The 16,785-nt window shown below is 49.6% G+C and overlaps 2 protein-coding genes across 2 annotated transcripts; one reads left to right on the top strand and one right to left on the bottom strand.

Moving 5' to 3' along the window:
* Window positions 1-2,918: 2,918 nt before the first annotated feature.
* Window positions 2,919-5,200, top strand: ACKR5 (atypical chemokine receptor 5). Its single transcript, XM_016224544.2, has 2 exons — window positions 2,919-4,191; window positions 4,962-5,200. Exon 1 carries the CDS (start codon window positions 2,956-2,958, stop codon window positions 4,153-4,155), a length of 1,200 nt encoding a protein of 399 aa, XP_016080030.2. The 5' UTR covers window positions 2,919-2,955; the 3' UTR covers window positions 4,156-4,191; window positions 4,962-5,200.
* Window positions 5,201-6,478: 1,278 nt separating this feature from the next.
* On the bottom strand, window positions 6,479-14,030 carry ZBTB39 (zinc finger and BTB domain containing 39). Its single transcript, XM_087814603.1, has 2 exons — window positions 13,994-14,030; window positions 6,479-12,525 (listed from the first exon to the last, which is right to left on the bottom strand). The coding sequence occupies exon 2, from the start codon at window positions 12,479-12,481 to the stop codon at window positions 10,346-10,348; it is 2,136 nt and encodes a 711-aa protein (XP_087670729.1). The 5' UTR covers window positions 12,482-12,525; window positions 13,994-14,030; the 3' UTR covers window positions 6,479-10,345.
* Between the last annotated feature and the right edge of the window lie 2,755 nt (window positions 14,031-16,785).

Genomic DNA, 16,785 nt, shown 5'->3' with positions numbered 1-16,785 from the left:
AATACTACGCAGCTATAAAAAAGAAAGATCTCTTACCCTTTGGGACAGCCTGGATGGAATTGGAGATATTATGCTAAGCGAAATAAGCCAGTCAGAGAAAGACAAGTACCACATGATCTCACTCATATGTGGAATCTAATGAACAAAATAAACTGATGAACAAAATAGATCCAGAGACATAGAAGCATGGAACAGACTGACAAATCTCAGAGGGAAGGCGGTGTGGGTGTGTGGGTAGTAGGTAGGGAGAGACTAATCAAAGAATTTATATGCTTATAGTATAACCTATGAACACAAGCATTGGTATGGGGAAGGCCGGGGGGTGGGGTGGGTGTGGGGCAGGGGCGATCAATGGAGGAAAAAGGGGGACATCTGTAATATTTTCAACAATAACAATAAATTTTAAAAAACTGCAAAATTAAAAATATCCCTTCCCGCCCTGACCGGGTTGCTCGGTTGGTTGAAGCATAGTTAACGTGCACCAAAAAAGTTTCGGGTTTGATTCCTGGTCATGACACATACCTAGGTTTCAGGTTAGATCTCGGGTGGGGCACGTTCAGTAGACAATCGATTGATGATGCTTCTCTCTCCCATCAATGTTTCTCTCTCTCCCTTCCTTTCTCTCTAAAAAATCAACAAAAAAACATATTCTTGGGTAAGGATTAAAAAAATGTATATATATTCCCATGGATGGCGATGGTTACACAACAACGTGAATGTACTTAATGCTACTGAACTCTACACTTAATACAGTTAAAATGTCAAATTTGGTGTTATGTTTAATGACATTAATAAAAATCTAATTAACAAACTTTTTAAAAATCCCCTCCCTAAATGGATAAACAAAATGTGCTATATCCATGCCATGGACTGTTACTCAGCCACAAAAAGGAGTGAAGTGCTGATACATGCTACAATGTGGATGAACCTCAAAAACATTATGCTAAGTGGGAAAAAAAGACATAAACGTCACGCATGGCATGATTCCACTTATATTGAATATCCATAGTAGGTAAATCCACAGAGTCAGAAAGCAGAATGGTGGCTGCCAAGGACTAGGGGACGAGGGCGACCGGGAGCGAGTGCTTGATGGATATGGGGTTTTCTTTTGTGGTGATGAAAATGTTTTGAAACTAGATAGAGGTGGTGGCTGCACAATAAAATGTGTGTACTAAATGCCACCAAACTGCATGCTTTAAAATAGTTGATATTGTTATAGGAATTTCGCCTCCAGGTGGCTCTGCCATCTGTGCAGTGTGGCTTGTGTAAGAGGGGCAACCTCCCTGGGCCTCACAGAGGATAAAGAGGCCCATCCTTCCTCCCCACAGGGGTGCCCCAGGGATCCAGTGATGAACTGAGGCGAAAGAGCTCTGAGAAGCATGAAGCTCTGCTGACACAGGATGTTTGACAAGCGGGGAGGGGATAGATTCGGGAGGGGGGGAACAGTGTGAGGATAAAAGGGGACATCTGTAATACTTTCAACAATAAAGATAAATTTTAAAAAAAGAAAGATGTTTCACAACACAATCCATGCTGGGAGACTTACCCTATGGGCTGGAGGGAGAGAGAAACTGAGTGACTTTCAATCTCTCTCTCACCCCCCCCCCCACACACACATGAACTATGACGCCCTGGGGGAAAGTATGCTGTTCATTCTCCTCCTCTCCATCCAGGAGTCTACCTGAAGCTCAGCGCTGCCCCTCACCAACCCACATCCAGTCTTTCCTCTCTATCCAGATTCTCAACTCAGATCTCCAGACGAAGTTCTGGGGAGAATGGCAGGGAGCGGGCATGAGTCAGTGGGGAAAGGGCCAATCGATGAAGAGTCTGAATGCTTTTCAGATTTATTTGGGCCTTCCCAGCCCTATCCAGTTCTGCTTTAGTAGAAATGAAGACAGACATGGGAGAGTGAGATTGCAAGCTGATTTAGAGAGTGGAAAACACATACGTATGTAAAGCATTAAATACAGTTCCAGCCCTGTGCTAAGCACTTCGCCTTGGTGGCTCATTTAATTCTCACACAACACCCTTAATAGTAGATACTCTTGTCCCATTTTACAGAGGAGAAAACCCAGGCTTTAAGAGGTAAACTCCCAGAGCTAGTGAATGAGGAGTCTGGATTTTAAAGCTTGCAGCCTGACTCCTCCCCACCACTGGCACACTGGGTCTTTTGCTGTGATTTCTCCTCTAACTGGATTGGGGGAAGGCAGGAAAAACCCAGATCCTCTCCCACAGAGCCTCAGCCAGTGATACTGCTTCCCGGATGAGAAGGGCGGCCCTGAAGCCCAAAGCAACGCCAGCTGCCAGCCAGAAGGCCACAGTCCCTCCAGCCTCCCTGCAGCTCCCCAACATTCCAGACTCCCTGGGCCTCTGGGACCAGAGGTTACCTAAGGAGACTCAGGTGAGTTTCACCCTCTTTCAGGGCAGAAGGGAATGGGGCTTTGAGACAACTGCCTTTCCTACATGATCCACAGATGTTCCCGGGGGTGAGTTAGAGTGGTGTGCACGTGTGTGTGTGTGTGTGTGTGTCTGTGTTCCCTACATCCACAGCCTAAATGACAAACAGAGCAAGAGCCTCTTGAGGAAGGCCAGTGTGAAAGGGCCAAGGTGTCCAGGAGGCAAGTGGAGGTCAGAGCCAGCCCACCTGAGGCTGGAGAAGGGTAGGACTTGGCCAGGCTGGGAAGAAATCTGCTTGGGCACAAACAGGTCTAGTCTCTCCCACTGCTGAGGCCCCTTGACAAAGTATCTCTGCTCTTGGGTCAAAGCCGACAAGTTGTGTACTATTTACTCACAGTTTGAATGCTCACCTTCCCTTCCTTGCCTCTTCAGACCCAGAATCTTTCCTCAAAGCCTCCTGGCCCCAGTGACCTGCTACCTGGGGGACACAAGGCTGTTTTCCAAGTCTCCTTTCCCTTCCAACCCTCTCTTCTCCCCACTAGGCATTTGCTGGCCCTAATGTCAGTCACGGCCAGCATGGAGCCCGGCCCCTCCAAGGGGGTCACTGCACGGCCTGCCGGGGACCTTGGAGAGATCCACAACTGGACTGAACTGCTCTACTTCTTCAACCACACTCTGCCCGAGTGCCGCATTGAGCTCAGCGAGAACACCAAGCGTGTGGCCCTGTTCGTCCTCTACCTGGCCATCTTCGTGGTGGGGCTGGTGGAGAACCTCCTGGTGATCTGCGTGACCTGGCGCGGCGCGGGCCGGGCGGGGCTGCTGAGCCTCTACATCCTCAACATGGCCATCGCGGACCTGGGCGTCGTCCTGTCTCTGCCCGTGTGGATGCTGGAGGTCACGCTGGACTACACCTGGCTCTGGGGCAGCTTCTCCTGCCGCTTCACCCACTACTTCTACTTCGCCAACATGTACAGCAGCATCTTCTTCCTGGTGTGCCTCAGCATCGACCGCTATGTCACCCTCACCAGCGCCTCCCCCTCCTGGCAGCGCCACCAGCACAGGGTGCGGCGGGCAGTGTGCGCGGGTGTCTGGGTGCTCTCAGCCGTCATCCCGCTGCCCGAGGTGGTCCACATGCAGCTGGTGGAGAGCTCCGAGCCCATGTGCCTCTTCATGGCCCCTTTTGAAACCTACAACACGTGGGCCCTGTTGGTGACCCTGTCCACCACCGTCCTGGGCTTCCTGCTGCCCTTCCCTCTCATCACGGCCTTCAACGTGCTGACAGCCTGCCGGCTTTGGCGGGCAGGGCGGCCCGAGAGCCGGCGCCACTGCCTGCTGGTGTGTGCCTATATAGCTGTCTTCGTCATCTGCTGGCTGCCCTACCATGTCACCCTGCTGCTGCTCTCACTGCACGAGACCCACATCTCCCTCCACTGCTACCTGGCCCACCTGCTCTACTTCTTCTATGACGTCATCGACTGCTTCTCCATGCTCCACTGCGTGGTCAACCCCATCCTTTACAACTTTCTCAGCCCGAGCTTCCGGGGCCGGCTGCTGAGTGCTGTGGTCCATTACCTTCCCAAGGTCCAAGCCGGGGCGGGGAGACGTGCCTCTTCTTCCTCCTCCACGCAGCATTCCATCATCATCACCAAGGAGGGCACCCAGCCCACTGCAGCAGGCCCCCATCACCACCCCGGCCTGAACTTCCAGGCACCAAATACCTCACCCATCCCGGCTCCTCAATCTCTTGTAGCCAGCTGAGGTAGATTTTGGTGAAGTAGAACGCTGGAGGTGTAGGTGAGAGCTTTGAGAGGGAGCAGGGGAAAGGGTCAAAGCACTCATGGTCAATTTTGAGTCTATCTTGTATCTTGAGCTGGGGAGAGGGAGAAGGGCAGGGAGGGATAAAGACCAGGTTCTTGGTGTTGTACTATTTGTCTCAGTCCTTGTGTCTAGGGCAGATACACAGGAAAAGGGGTGAAATAAATCATAGAGGCAGCCATGACTCTGGATGTCTAAAAAGTCTTCACTTGCAGCTGTGACTGGGGAAGGAGCCAAGGCTAAAGAGATGCTCAGCAGAAACTACACTCATTGCAGAAATCACCCTGGCCGGAAAGAGTGAACTCTGCACAGTGAGCTCCTCACAAAACTTTCCTTTTGTGTTTGTTGATCTCCCAGCACACTGTGCAGGCTGTGGGGACAAGAGGCCAGAGGCCAAAGGACCAGAAGGTCTCAGCAGGAAGTTTCCTAGCACTGTATCCTCAGTGCTGTGATAAATGGAGGGGGTGGGGAAGCAGGGACGGGGTGAAGCCTGGATCTGAGCAGGCATCCAGCAGCTGGGTTGGCAGGATGGTTCTCTACCCCCTTCCACCACCCAGGAAACTCTCCAAATCCTTGCTGATATTCTCCCCCTTGCTAGTCCATCCTGCTCCTCTCCCAACAGAGCAGAGGAGCTGCCCCGGAGTCACTGCTCCTCACAGCCCATCTCCTCCCAGCTTTAAATTTAGGACATTTCAGATCTTGATGAGATGCTATTGGAAATCCACCCCTGTCCCTCCCTTTCTCCACAGATCATAGAAAAACATCAAGGGACATCCATTCTGGGAGCAGACCTGGCAACAGTCAGTAGCAGGCACTGACAGATGCTGTCCTTCCTCCTCGGTTCCCTGCAGAGGACAGGGAAGTGGGAATTTTCCACTTCTGTCACAGGACAAGGTTCTGGTATTCTTCTGTCAGTTCTCATCCTTACACTTCTTTCTCCCTGACCTAGTCTTTTCATAATTTATCTATCCAGCATCTTACTTCTAGTAACACTGTTCTAGAGATATTGTTACTATCTCTGGGAAACTAGGACCATGTCCATGAACAACTCTGACCTAAGTAAAAGCCTAAGAACAGGTTCAAGTCCACCAGTTTCAAGTCCTTGGTCTCTCAATCCTGCCTTTGGAGACTGAAGGGCCGCGGGGAGGTAACCACTGAGAGCCTCCGCCCTGCTCAGTGCTCAGTGTGTCTGGAATGTTTAACTTGGAGTAAGTCACTGAACTGGAGCACTGTCTCCTCTGTTTTTAGAAATTTGAAACTGCATTCACCAGATGCATTAAACATGTGCTCCAAAGGTGCCTGTTTGTGAGGAGCATGGGGGCCAATCTGCATCTATAATCCCTCTGTTCACTGGGCCCAAACCTCAAAGAGTCTTAAGCTACAAACAACTGCTCAGTGGCACAAAGCTGAAAGCTTTTTCAACCAAGAGTCCAGGTTTAACCTGGGGCAGCAGTAAGGGCTTAACATAACAATGCAGAAAATACATTAAAAAGACTTTTCTCCCTTATGTCCATGTAAAAACCAAGCCAACATCTGATGACCCTAGTATTGCCTCCCCTGACTCGGGCTCCAGAAGTTTCCTAAAGGAAACCCAATTTTACATCTCTGTCACATCCCAGTTACCTCAGAGTCCACTTCCCCAAGACTGTGCTCTTCTCATGGATTTCACTCTGGCAACCAGTTATCACCCTGGCAGCATACTTCCTTAGGGCCTTGGAAGGAGAGAGAACTGGCTGCACTGACTGCAGCAAGGCTGCTTAGCTCGGCATTTACTGAGCAGTGATGGGGGCCAGGCCCTGTGCTCTGAGACCAAACGGACCACATCTCACCCTAACCTCCAGAGGTCTGTCTCCTCTGTGGAGGTACATTTGTTATCAACCTCAGAAAATGATGCCAAACTTCTGCCTCCTCTCTGATCTGCCTCTCTCCACTCCAACATACCATGTCACAGTGAATTATATGGCACTGGTAACACAATTTGTGGCCAATGTTCAAGTCCAACTAGACATTAGCAGTTTCACTTCACTCTCTGGGCCAACAGAAGATCCCCTCAGGGATGCTCCCCCTGAAAATGTTGGGTCATTGACTTAATTTCCCACTAAGAACAGGTCAATAAGTTAAGCCTGGGGAATTCCAGCTGTAGGGAAGGGAAAAGTGCTGCCTAAAAGAATTCTGCTGAGCGGAATACTGCTACTGAACAGCGACCGCCCAGGTATTCCGGACTCAAGGGATGAGCATGATCACAGTAAAAGGAAAAGAACTCCCATTTCCAATTTCCTTTTTTTATTCTAAATAAAAACCACACTTTGTGCCGAACAATGGAATATAAAAGAATCAGATGTACAACGATTTTAGACATCTACTATTTGGGGGGAAAAAGTTTACAAAATATACAAAACTTTACAGCAATAGATAGTAAACACTTAAATATTAGGAGGTCAGTACTTATTAATTTAATGGAAGGAGTTAGACATCAACAACTCTTCTCCGTTTCATAAGAGATGTTAGCTAGTAGAGAGGTGGGAGGGGAGGGTGGACTGGACAAGGGAAGAGTGTTAGAGAAACATTGAAATCCAAACAGTTTGATTTTCATCCTGATGTCAACCTGATGAGTAACCACACTGAAATGAATGCTGTGGGCCCTACTTCCTGACTCTCATTCAGTGCAGGATTTAGGAAAAGGGACGTGTAGTGACTCCCAGATGGGCACAAACTTCTCCATACAGCCTACTCCCATGCCAATAAAATCAGTGTCCATCTATAAAAGGATTTAAATTCACTTCCACAGTGGAGCAGTCTGGGAAAATAGGGCACAGCAGGAGGCCAGAAGAGGAAGAAAAATCATCAGTAGCAAAACCCAACTGGGAAAAAGGTATTTAAGCCCAAAGGCTTGGACAAAGGGGGCTGGTAGATCAGAAGTCAAAAAGAACTTTTACCCATATTCTGGTTCTTAGAGGTCACCAAGGACAGAGCCCCACCCCCACCTCCTTTCTTCCCAACTAGCCATGAACTATAGACTCCATGGCGTCCTAAAATTTAGGACCCAAAATGAGGGTACAGCAGAGCTTCCCAGTGAGGCAGTGGGGCACAGAAGAGCCGGGATAGCGATCGCTTCCTCTGGCCACAAGCAGCCTCTGCTCTTTATCCCAGTGTGCCTTACAAGTGTCATCCTCTTCCCCTAGGAAACAGGTTGAGAATAACCTCATGCTTGGTTTAATATTCTACAACTGCCATCTTGAAATTCTTAATAATTTTTAAACAAAGGACTCTGCCAAGTATGTGGCCGGTCTGGGGTACAGAACAAGGAAAAGGAGGGAAAGGCAGGAGAAAAGACATTCAAGGGTCACACAGAACCTCGGGACAATACAGCAGGAGACAGTACTCAACAGTTCCAGGGCAGAGGGTCAACAAAACCAAACGAATAGAAGGTTGAAAAAATAAAAAACTAAAAATAAAATTAATACCTTCCACTAGGTATCCTGGAGTGCCCTTTACCACACTACAGTGTTTCAAGTAAAACAGTTCAGAAATGAGTGAGCTAGAGGCAGAGGCAGCAAAAATGACTCCAAACAGAGGGAGGGGTCAGGTGTGAATACAGGGGACACGTGGGGGAACAGGGTTTGGTCAATGGCCTCATGAGCTATTGACCCTGCTACATGTCTGACTGCAAACAACCCGGCCACCCTGATCAACCACTTGGCCTCAGGAAGATCAGAGGGTGCAGTTTTTTGTTTAGTGTTTCAGGGACAAAGTTTCAAGGATTTGCTTTTTGGTTTACTGGCAAAGAGGGAATATTTCACAGTTTCAGGTTAAGTATACAGACTACCCAGCATCCATGTGCCCTCTGTTAAGGAAAAGGGTTTTTCCAGCGTACTGATACATTCTCAGATACCGGGCTGGGTCTAGTACTACCTCTCTCAAAAACCAGCCCTCACCCACAGTCTGGGAGGGATCGCTCAGCCTTGAAAAGCTTAGCAGACACTTGATGGTAGTCTTTTACACATCTTCCTTCTTAAATTTCTAATGGTCAGTGTGGAAAAGGGAGAAGCCAGCCACAGATGAAAAGTCTCAGGACTGCTTTCCTGACAAGAACGTCCCGAGGGAAGATGTAACGAACTGGGTTTGGATGGTGAAAGGTGGCCCGGTACACAAGTCCCTTCATGTAGTGGTCATCCCACCAGAGAGCCATGCACTCCAACTCGGAGGCTTTGTAAGTTTAGGGCTGGGGAGAGAGGCCACAGGTACACCAAAGATGAAGCTTTGGTTTGCCTATATGTCTTAATACAGCTTTCCGAGTTTAGGAGGGATGAGAAAATGTGCAAAAAGGTCCTTCATGTGATTTGGTCCCCTTGGCCCAGTCCCCAATCTACTCCATCACAGGATGGAAGGAGGAGGAAAGGCCTAGGAATTTAACAAGCCCTCAATTTCTAGAACTTACATCCACTGCCTAAAGGGTTCCCTGGGTTTATTCGGCAAGAGCCTACCTGGGGAGAAAGAAAAGAATATGCCTGTTTAAAGGCTTGACATGTTTTCCCAGTTCTAGCCTATTTTCCAAATCTTTGGCTAGGATTCTCCCCTGGAACATGGCTCCTTGCTGGGAAGAAACTTATTTTCCTGAAGTCTCTTATCCAAAAGAGATGCTGGGTAATATGCATACAAAAATAAAAATAAATAAATATTAACGTCCAAAAAAGCTTTGAGTTCATTAAAACCACTTGCATGTGAAATAGCCCGGGGTGCTGCTGAGTCCCACCAGGGACAGTGTCAGGGCCCAAGCCAGGGACTCCCAGAGCAGGTGAGGTAGTATGAGTTACTGAGGTGAGCCAATGAGTACGTGAGATCAAGGGCCCTCTCATTCAAGCCTTCTTTGGGCAAGACCTTCCTCAAAAGCCAACTAAGAACAAAGTCCCATGGGCTGGGCAGAAATGTTTCCCAGCCATCTAGGAAGGGCCTGAACTAGCTGGCAGCCAATAGCGCCCCCTAGTGGCAACGCAGAGACAGATCAGGAAAAATTCCAGCAGGTCAAAAGTCAGCTGCCAAGGCTCCTGCCCAGTTGCACAAAACAGGTTACCCAACTGGGACAGACAGAGAGGCATCCCACTACACACCACCAGTTACTCAGTCCCTTTAATGCTGAAGACTCCCAGTCCACCATTCCACCTCATGGGGTCCTCTCATCTCTACTACAGGTCAAACACACTTCTAGGTGGGAGACAGGATATAAATTAAGGCAAGGCTGCTGCTGTCAGAGACATCCCCACCTCTCCAACAGAAAATTCAAGGTTGATGGAGGTGGCCAGATAACAGATGACTGATATATCAAATGGCTCCCTGATCTCTTTGCCCCACAGGGAAGGTCTGATGTCCTGGGCCATCACTCCATAAAATCATGTTTCTTTGGAATTGAGGAGAAAAGAGAAACCTCCCTTCTGGTCCATCCAGGCTGCCACTTCTAATGGCATCGCAGGACCTCTTTTGGCTGGCAAGGATTCATCCCAAAGCTTTCTGATCTAAATAGAAAGTTTAGTCCCCAGTTTGGATCTAGCTTCCAAAAGATTTAACTGTCTAATCAGCAGATTAGAACCATGGGACAAGCAGGCACCTCTATCTCTGTTGCCTTTTCCCTGTTGAGGGCTGAGACTGGAACCTGAGGTGAGCTGCTCTGCTAACTAGTCTTTTAAAAATGATCACAATGCCAAAATCTTTCTCATACTTGGTTGTCCCAGTTGGAGGTCTGGCAGTTAATACCCACAGTGAAAACCTCTCTCCCCCTCCTCTATTCAGTGAGGCTGTTGGTTGGATTCTTAGCAGCATAAAACTCGAGAGGCTGGGGAAGGGGATCTAGTTGACATCAACTGCCTGACGAGATCCCAAGACCAGCCTCAAAAGAATCAAAAACTTAGCCCTTCATGGGCAAGAACAGGTAAGGAGGTAAACATGATAGGGCCATTGCTTCTCAAAAACAGTAACAGCTCATGTGCTATTTCTTCTATTTTCTTCTTTAAACACAAGACAGAACAGAATTCCTAACAAGGCAAAATTGTAACTTCAGCTGGGGTGGGACAAACAGCCATTAGAAAATCAGTGTCCTGGCTGCCACTTGGGAGCTCCCCTTGGCTCTGCTGGGACCCAGTCAGCTGTCCGGGTTCTTTTCTGCCTCTTTGGAATGGATAATGTACATGAAGGTCTGCTCAATGGTGAAGTCGGGCGGAAGGCTGCCTTTATGCACGCCCACATGCTTGCTCATGAGGTTCAGGGTGGAGCTGTAGTGGCCACAGACCGTGCAGCGGTACATGAGGGCCCCTGAGTGCGTCTTCAGGTGGCACTTGATGGTTGAACGGCCTCGGAAGAACTTGTGGCACACCTTACACTGGTACGGCTTCTCGCCTGTATGGATCCGCCTGTGGTAGTTGAACTCGCTTGTGTGGGCAAATCTTTTGCCACAGACTTTGCAGCTATACTTGCTATTCCCAGGTTGGCCCTGTAGAGCCAGCTCCTCACTCAGGAACTCCTCTGCTGGCAGCTTCCGCTTCTGGAGAGCTGGGTGCTGTAGCCCAAAGCCAGGCCGTGGGTCAAGGCCACTGTTGCATTTGTGCTGGCTGACGTGGTAGCGATAGGCAGCCTCCGACTTGAAACTCTGGCTACACAAGTGGCAGCGGAAGAGGGTGTCTTCCAGGCTTTGGTGCACAGCCATGTGCTTCTCTAGGAGATGCCAGTCCACAAAGCTGTTTGCACAGACAGAGCAGGAGAAGACTGAAATGCCAAGATGTGAGAGCATGTGCCACATGAGGCTGCAGAGATTGAGGTGGCGCTGGTCACAGACACTGCAGGCCTGGCCCTTCAAGTTTAGATGGTCTAAGATATGGCCCCGGACCACGTGGAAATCTTTGGCCAATGCCTTCCCACAGGCAGTACATTTCAACTCTGCAGAGGCTGCCCCTGAAAACAAACCCAGCTTCCCAGGCAGCGGGTCATTGGGGTGGACAATGATATTGTTCTCAAATATTCCATCCCGTCGGTGGAGGGTAAGCTGCCACTGGGTAAAGAACTTAGTTTCACACATGTCGCAGGAGAAGAGGAAAATACCGATATGAGACAGAACATGGGTCACCCGGGAGTTTCGGTCCTGGAAGTGGGTCTCACATACCTTGCAGTTGCCTGTCAGCAGGTCCACGTGGTCCCGAGCATGCTGTCGGATCAGTTGAATGTTGGGCTCTAGAACTTTCTTGCACACCTGGCAGGGCATGGCCTTATTCTCTCGGTTGTCATTCTCTCCAAAAGTCAGTTCATCCTCACTGTCGTCACTCAACTCAATCACCTCCTCAGCTGTGCCTATCTCCTCAGTGGGGTCTTCAAACTGCAAGTCATCATCCCCTAGGTCCTCCAGCTGGAGGTCATCCATCTGCTCAAAGCCTGGATCTTTGGAGTGGTCACTATTGCTCAGACAGGAGTTGTTCCCAGTGGTAACGTCTATTGCATTGTCAGGGGAAAAGAAGCTGTTTTTACTGAAGTCTCCATTGCTCTGAAGTTTGTATGGCTGGCAGGAGCTCGTGCTGGTTTGGATGCCCATGCTGACAGTGCCTAGGATTGGCTGGGTCACCACATTAGGTACAGATGTGAAAGGAGCAGGATTATCATGGTCTTCTGTCTTTGGCGGCAGTGGCTGCTGTGGCAGAGGCAGGCTATGGTTAGAGTCACTGGTAACATTTCTCTCTTCATCTTTATAGCTTCCTCCAGCATCACTAGGTAAGACATAGTTTCTATCAGGACCAAAGTGCTCCCCAGCACCCCGGAGTTCTCCAAGGGGATGGGCAGGTTCTGCTGAGCTACAGCTCAGGGTTCCAGAGTGGCTCTCACTGGTGTTGGTCAGAGGCTTGGCCACAGCAGTGCTCTCCAGGTCAGGAAAGGTGGAGTGACAGGCCTGGAGGAGGTCCTCCATACCCAGACGCTCAGCTACCTCGTAGATAACCCCAACATTGATCAGGTCTGTGAAGAGCTCTGATGTGTAGACAAAGCTCAGAATCTTCTCAAAGTTGGCAGGGGTGATAAAGTCCACAACATAGGTCCTGGCGGCATCAAGCCCAGCATTCAGGAAGAGGTTCTGGAAGTAGCCAGCTGCACAGGCCAACACAGCTTTGTGGGCTGGGAAGGAGCGGCTCCCCACCACAATGGTGACATCGCACATGGTCTCCGAGAGCCGGCACTTGTTGAGTTCCTTCAGCAGGTTGTTGGGGTGGTTGGTGCTTTGCAGTTTGATCCTCATGCCCATCTTAGCAGCTCCTATGAAGTTGCTTCCTTATCAGCACGGTTAATCTGTGAACAGCAAAGGGAAAAGATGGATGGCAAACACATCCCTGCAAGTGAGGCACTCTGCAGGAAACCCACTGCCAGTCTGAGTGTTTCTAAGCCCCAGTGAATAGACATGAAGAGCTGCTCCAATCTGCTGAGAACAAGGACAGCAAAAATGACAGAACAATGACCTCTCTCCCTGAATATACCCAAATACAGAGTTGTTATGACAAAAGCCTGAGCCACTGAAACAAACCTGACAGCTTGGTCTTTAAGGGTCAGTAAGAGAGGCTGTAGGCCTTAGATCCAGGCCAGAGGTATCATCTGAGACACAATCTTATACTGCATTTCCAGAGCAACTGGCTCAAATCTTTCTCATATTAATTTCCTAATTTCCTCTAAATATAAGCTTTCCTATCTCATTGAGTATATTCTCATCCCTTACCCTGTCAGATGTCATACATATCTGAACAGTTAGCAAAGCTCCTTTGACTGCTGAGGAAAATATAAAAATGCTCCCTCCACCTTTTAGTTTTCTGACATTGCTGTGTCCTTTTAGCCCTTAAATAAACCTCTTGCTCATTCCTGTACCTACCTGCACTACCTGCCTACTCTCCCGTCTCCATAACCCAGAGCCCTTCAGATCCTACCCTATCACATTCTCTGGAAACTGTGAAGTTAAAATACTTTAAAACTCAAAAGAGTAAAGTAAAGTGGAAGACAACTGTGGCGTTTAATATTACTTAAATATGCTTTATTTCTTTCTACCCCTCTTTCCAGGACTTATACTTATGTTGACCAGAACTAAGAGATTTATTTGTTGCCATAAGAAGACATCTAACTGTATAGGTAAGACTCCTAAAAGGCTTGCTCAGGGCCGCCTCTTCCCCATCTTCCTGCATGCCTAAGGAGAGAGGACTAGGCGCATTCTTCGGTTCCACTCCTGTCCTGCACAACAGCCCCCTTCTCCACCGCACCACCTTCTACTGGCTCACAACTTTTGCTGGGGCCCAGGATGCTTCTGAGCATTGTTTGGGTGCCAGCCAAGCATCTCCCGGGCCCTGGTGGCCACACATCAACGGTCAGCAGGTCGGGGCGCTGGGAAGCCCGAGTGGGGTGGGAGGGGGGCAGATTCCCAACTTCCGAGAAGGCACCCCAACAACCCCGTGGCGCCGCAGCCTTCCCTCTGGAGGTCGAATCCGAGAGGAGGGGCGCTGGATCGGGCTGGGGCATTCCGTCTGGGGAGCACCGCGCACCTCGGTCCCTCCCCAAAGAGCCGCGACTCCCCGGGTGGCTCCGGGAGGGGCGGGGGCGCGCGGGGCGCAGGGCCGCCGGAGGCCAGGGATGGGCAGCGGGGCCAGGGCAGGCGCGCGGCCCGGGAAGACGGGTCCCGCCGAGGGGAGCTGGCAGGAGGGAGCCCGCCGAGAGCGAGGAAGGCCGGGACCGGGGTCGGGCCTCAGCCAGGAGCAGCCCTCCGCCCGGCCGCGCTTACCCGGCTCCGCGGGGCCCCAGCACCATCGCCGCCGCCGCCTCACACAAAGGCCCCGGCCCGCCGTGCCCGGCCAGACGAGGAGGCGGCGCCGCCGGCCGCGGCCAGACTCTCCATCCGCCGCGCTGCTCGCCGCGCCGGCCCGGGCCGCCCCCGCTGCCCGGCCCGCAGCGCCCCCCGCCGTCCCGGAGGAGGCAGCGCCCCCCGCCGCTCGGCCGCAGCGCCCCCCCACGGCGGGACCCGAAGCGAGGCGAGGGGGGCGCAAAGCCTCGGAGCCTGGAGCGAGCTCCCGCGCGCCCCGGGACCCCCGCCCGGAGCCGCCTCCACCCTCTGGAGGCCCTGGGACAGCCGGCGGGGCCCGGCGGTAGCGGCTGTGGGGGCGTTTCCAGCCACCCCACCTCAGTTTGAGCTTCTCCGCAGCGCTGATCCACCAGGTCTAGGACCACTCCCTCCTCCAGCTGGGACTGGGAGAAGCTGAGAAACCCTATGCCAACTCGAAGCTCTTATCGCCTCCCCTGCCCGACGGCTCTCCCTCCTCACTGCGTAGGAACGCCTCAGGCTCCGGGACCCTTCTGTTTCAGCCTCCCTCCTATCTCACTTCACCGCTGCCGGGTGATAGAAGGAGGCCAGGGACAAACCCCCACGCAGGCACATGGTAGGGTTCGGTAATTCCTGGGTGGATGAATGGGAAGAGGGGGACACACAGGACGATGCCAACTGAGCTAAGTCAGTTTGGCTGTTCAGCAATCATCAGTTATTTTGTGTCCCCTTTTCCACAATCTCACTAACTGGTGGTAGATTATAATAAAAGCAAACATTCTACTAAATGCTGCCAAACATGCAATGTTTATTAGCAAGGAGATGCAAAAGCCACCATGTAACCTGTTCTTGTAGTTTGGGGGCAGGCAGTACCGATTAGCTCTGTGAAAGGGTCAGCTGGAGCCTGATACCTGTTTCAACCGCAGGCCCAATCCCTATAGCTGGCTGAAGCCACCAGTACCTCTGAAGTGGAGCACACAACCAATAGACTCCAAACCTCCAGCATGACTCTGAGACATTAGGCTGCAAGACTTGCAAGAGCCTTTAACCATCTGTTAAAAAAAAAGAGACAACAGGCTCCAAATGGAGTTCCTAGTGCTAAATGCACATTAACAAACCAAGACTTAATACCTAACCTAATTGCAGTTTCAGCCTCTCCCAGGAATGTAATCTTAACCAGTCAGTCTGGAATTTCCTGGTCAGTACGAGTGAGGTAATCTGCCTGGTAGGCCCCTACCAGCCCCCCGAGGAAGGTGGCCTTGCCTAAAAACACTCCACTCTTTGCTAAATCACTTACTTGTCCCACCCCCTTTCTGCTTTTAAATTGTTTCCTTTTCTACAGCCCTTCTGAGCTCCTTTCTGTTTGGTACATTGGATTGGCTACCTAATTCATGAATTGTTGAATAAAGCCAATTTGATCTTTAAATTTACTTGGTTGAATTTTGTTTTTTAGCTGTGGCAACCTTGTATCAAGCAAATCTATCAGAACCATTTTTCCAACAGGCTCAAATGATGATTAGCATTTTTTGGCAATAAAATATTTTTAAATTAAGTTATGTACATTGCTTTTTTAGACATAATGCTATTGCACATTTAATAGACTACATATAGTGTAAACATAACTTTTATGTGCACTGGGAAACCAAAAAAATTATGTAACCCACTTTATTGCAATATTTACTTTATTGCAGTGGTCTGAAACCAAACCCGCAGTATCTCCAAGGTATGCATGTATATATTTGGTCTTCAGCCCTGGTCCAGCCTTCCTAAAAACCTTGGAATTTCCTAATCCATTGAGAGCCATAAATATGTCTTTTGGTATTTTAATGAGTGACTTTTGGATGGAACCCAAGGATGTGGGCTGATTGCCAGGATAATCAACCTTATGATTAGAAGGTTGAAATTTTCAGTCCCAACCCCCTGACTTCCAGGAAGGGGAGAGCAGGAACTGAAGATTGAATCAATCACCAATGGTCAATGATTTAATCAATCATACTGTCAAGTGAACTCAGAAAAAGTCTGAAGGCTTTGGCTAGAAATAAATGATAAAGATTTATTCGAGGGTCTTAGGGTTTGCACACGGAAACACAACTAGGCAATACCCAGAGTGTTCTGAAGAAGAAAGAAAAGCTAAGAGTTCTTATAGTGAAAAGCACATCCTTGAGAAGAATCAGTCTGATATTCTTAGCCTCTGGATTGCTTCAAGATGGTAATCCTTAGAGGTCAGGTGGCCTGGATACATGAGTATTCTATCCTTAGTCTTTCCTGGGGTAATCAGAGACTTATTTGGAGGTTTGGTGTATATCCAGGCATTGTTAAAGGACTGGAAGTTCAAAATTTAAGTTCCCGGGCTAGTTAAAATAAGGATAGAATCATTTCTTCATGCCTCAACCTATTTTATTTTAGTAATTTAGCAGCTTAACTATAGTGACTTTATTTCATTTCTTCACTATTCCTCAATGCCTACTGTGGACGAAAAGGGGTCACATACTAAACCTGACAAGCTCGGGGGGCCTGCGTGGTGGGCCTTACAAACTCAGAGGCCTAAAGTAACCACATAGGATGGTCTGAAATTAAAACTTGCTAGCTAAAAGTAAGTCATGGAGGGTAGTCATGTCCTAAGCCAGTATATTTCTTAACAAAGGTCAATCTTTGCCTTAACTGAACCTACGTCTTTTTTGCATCTATGATAACATACCTTTGGAGTGTCAGAGTAATCCCCTTTTTCCAGATCCCTCAGGGCACAGCCTCCCACT

Source organism: Miniopterus natalensis, chromosome 2 (genome assembly GCF_054644295.1).
Source record: "Miniopterus natalensis isolate mMinNat1 chromosome 2, mMinNat1.hap1, whole genome shotgun sequence".
Taxonomy (NCBI): domain Eukaryota; kingdom Metazoa; phylum Chordata; class Mammalia; order Chiroptera; family Miniopteridae; genus Miniopterus; species Miniopterus natalensis.
The sequence above is the reverse complement of the archived record's forward strand: the minus strand, read 5'-3'. Positions and strand labels throughout refer to the sequence as shown.

What these genes read in the sequence shown, in the direction of transcription:
- ACKR5 (XM_016224544.2), top strand. Translation starts at nt 2,956, where the DNA reads ATGTCAGTCACGGCCAGCATGGAGCCCGGCCCCTCCAAGGGGGTCACT.
- ZBTB39 (XM_087814603.1), bottom strand. Translation starts at nt 12,481, where the DNA reads ATGGGCATGAGGATCAAACTGCAAAGCACCAACCACCCCAACAACCTG.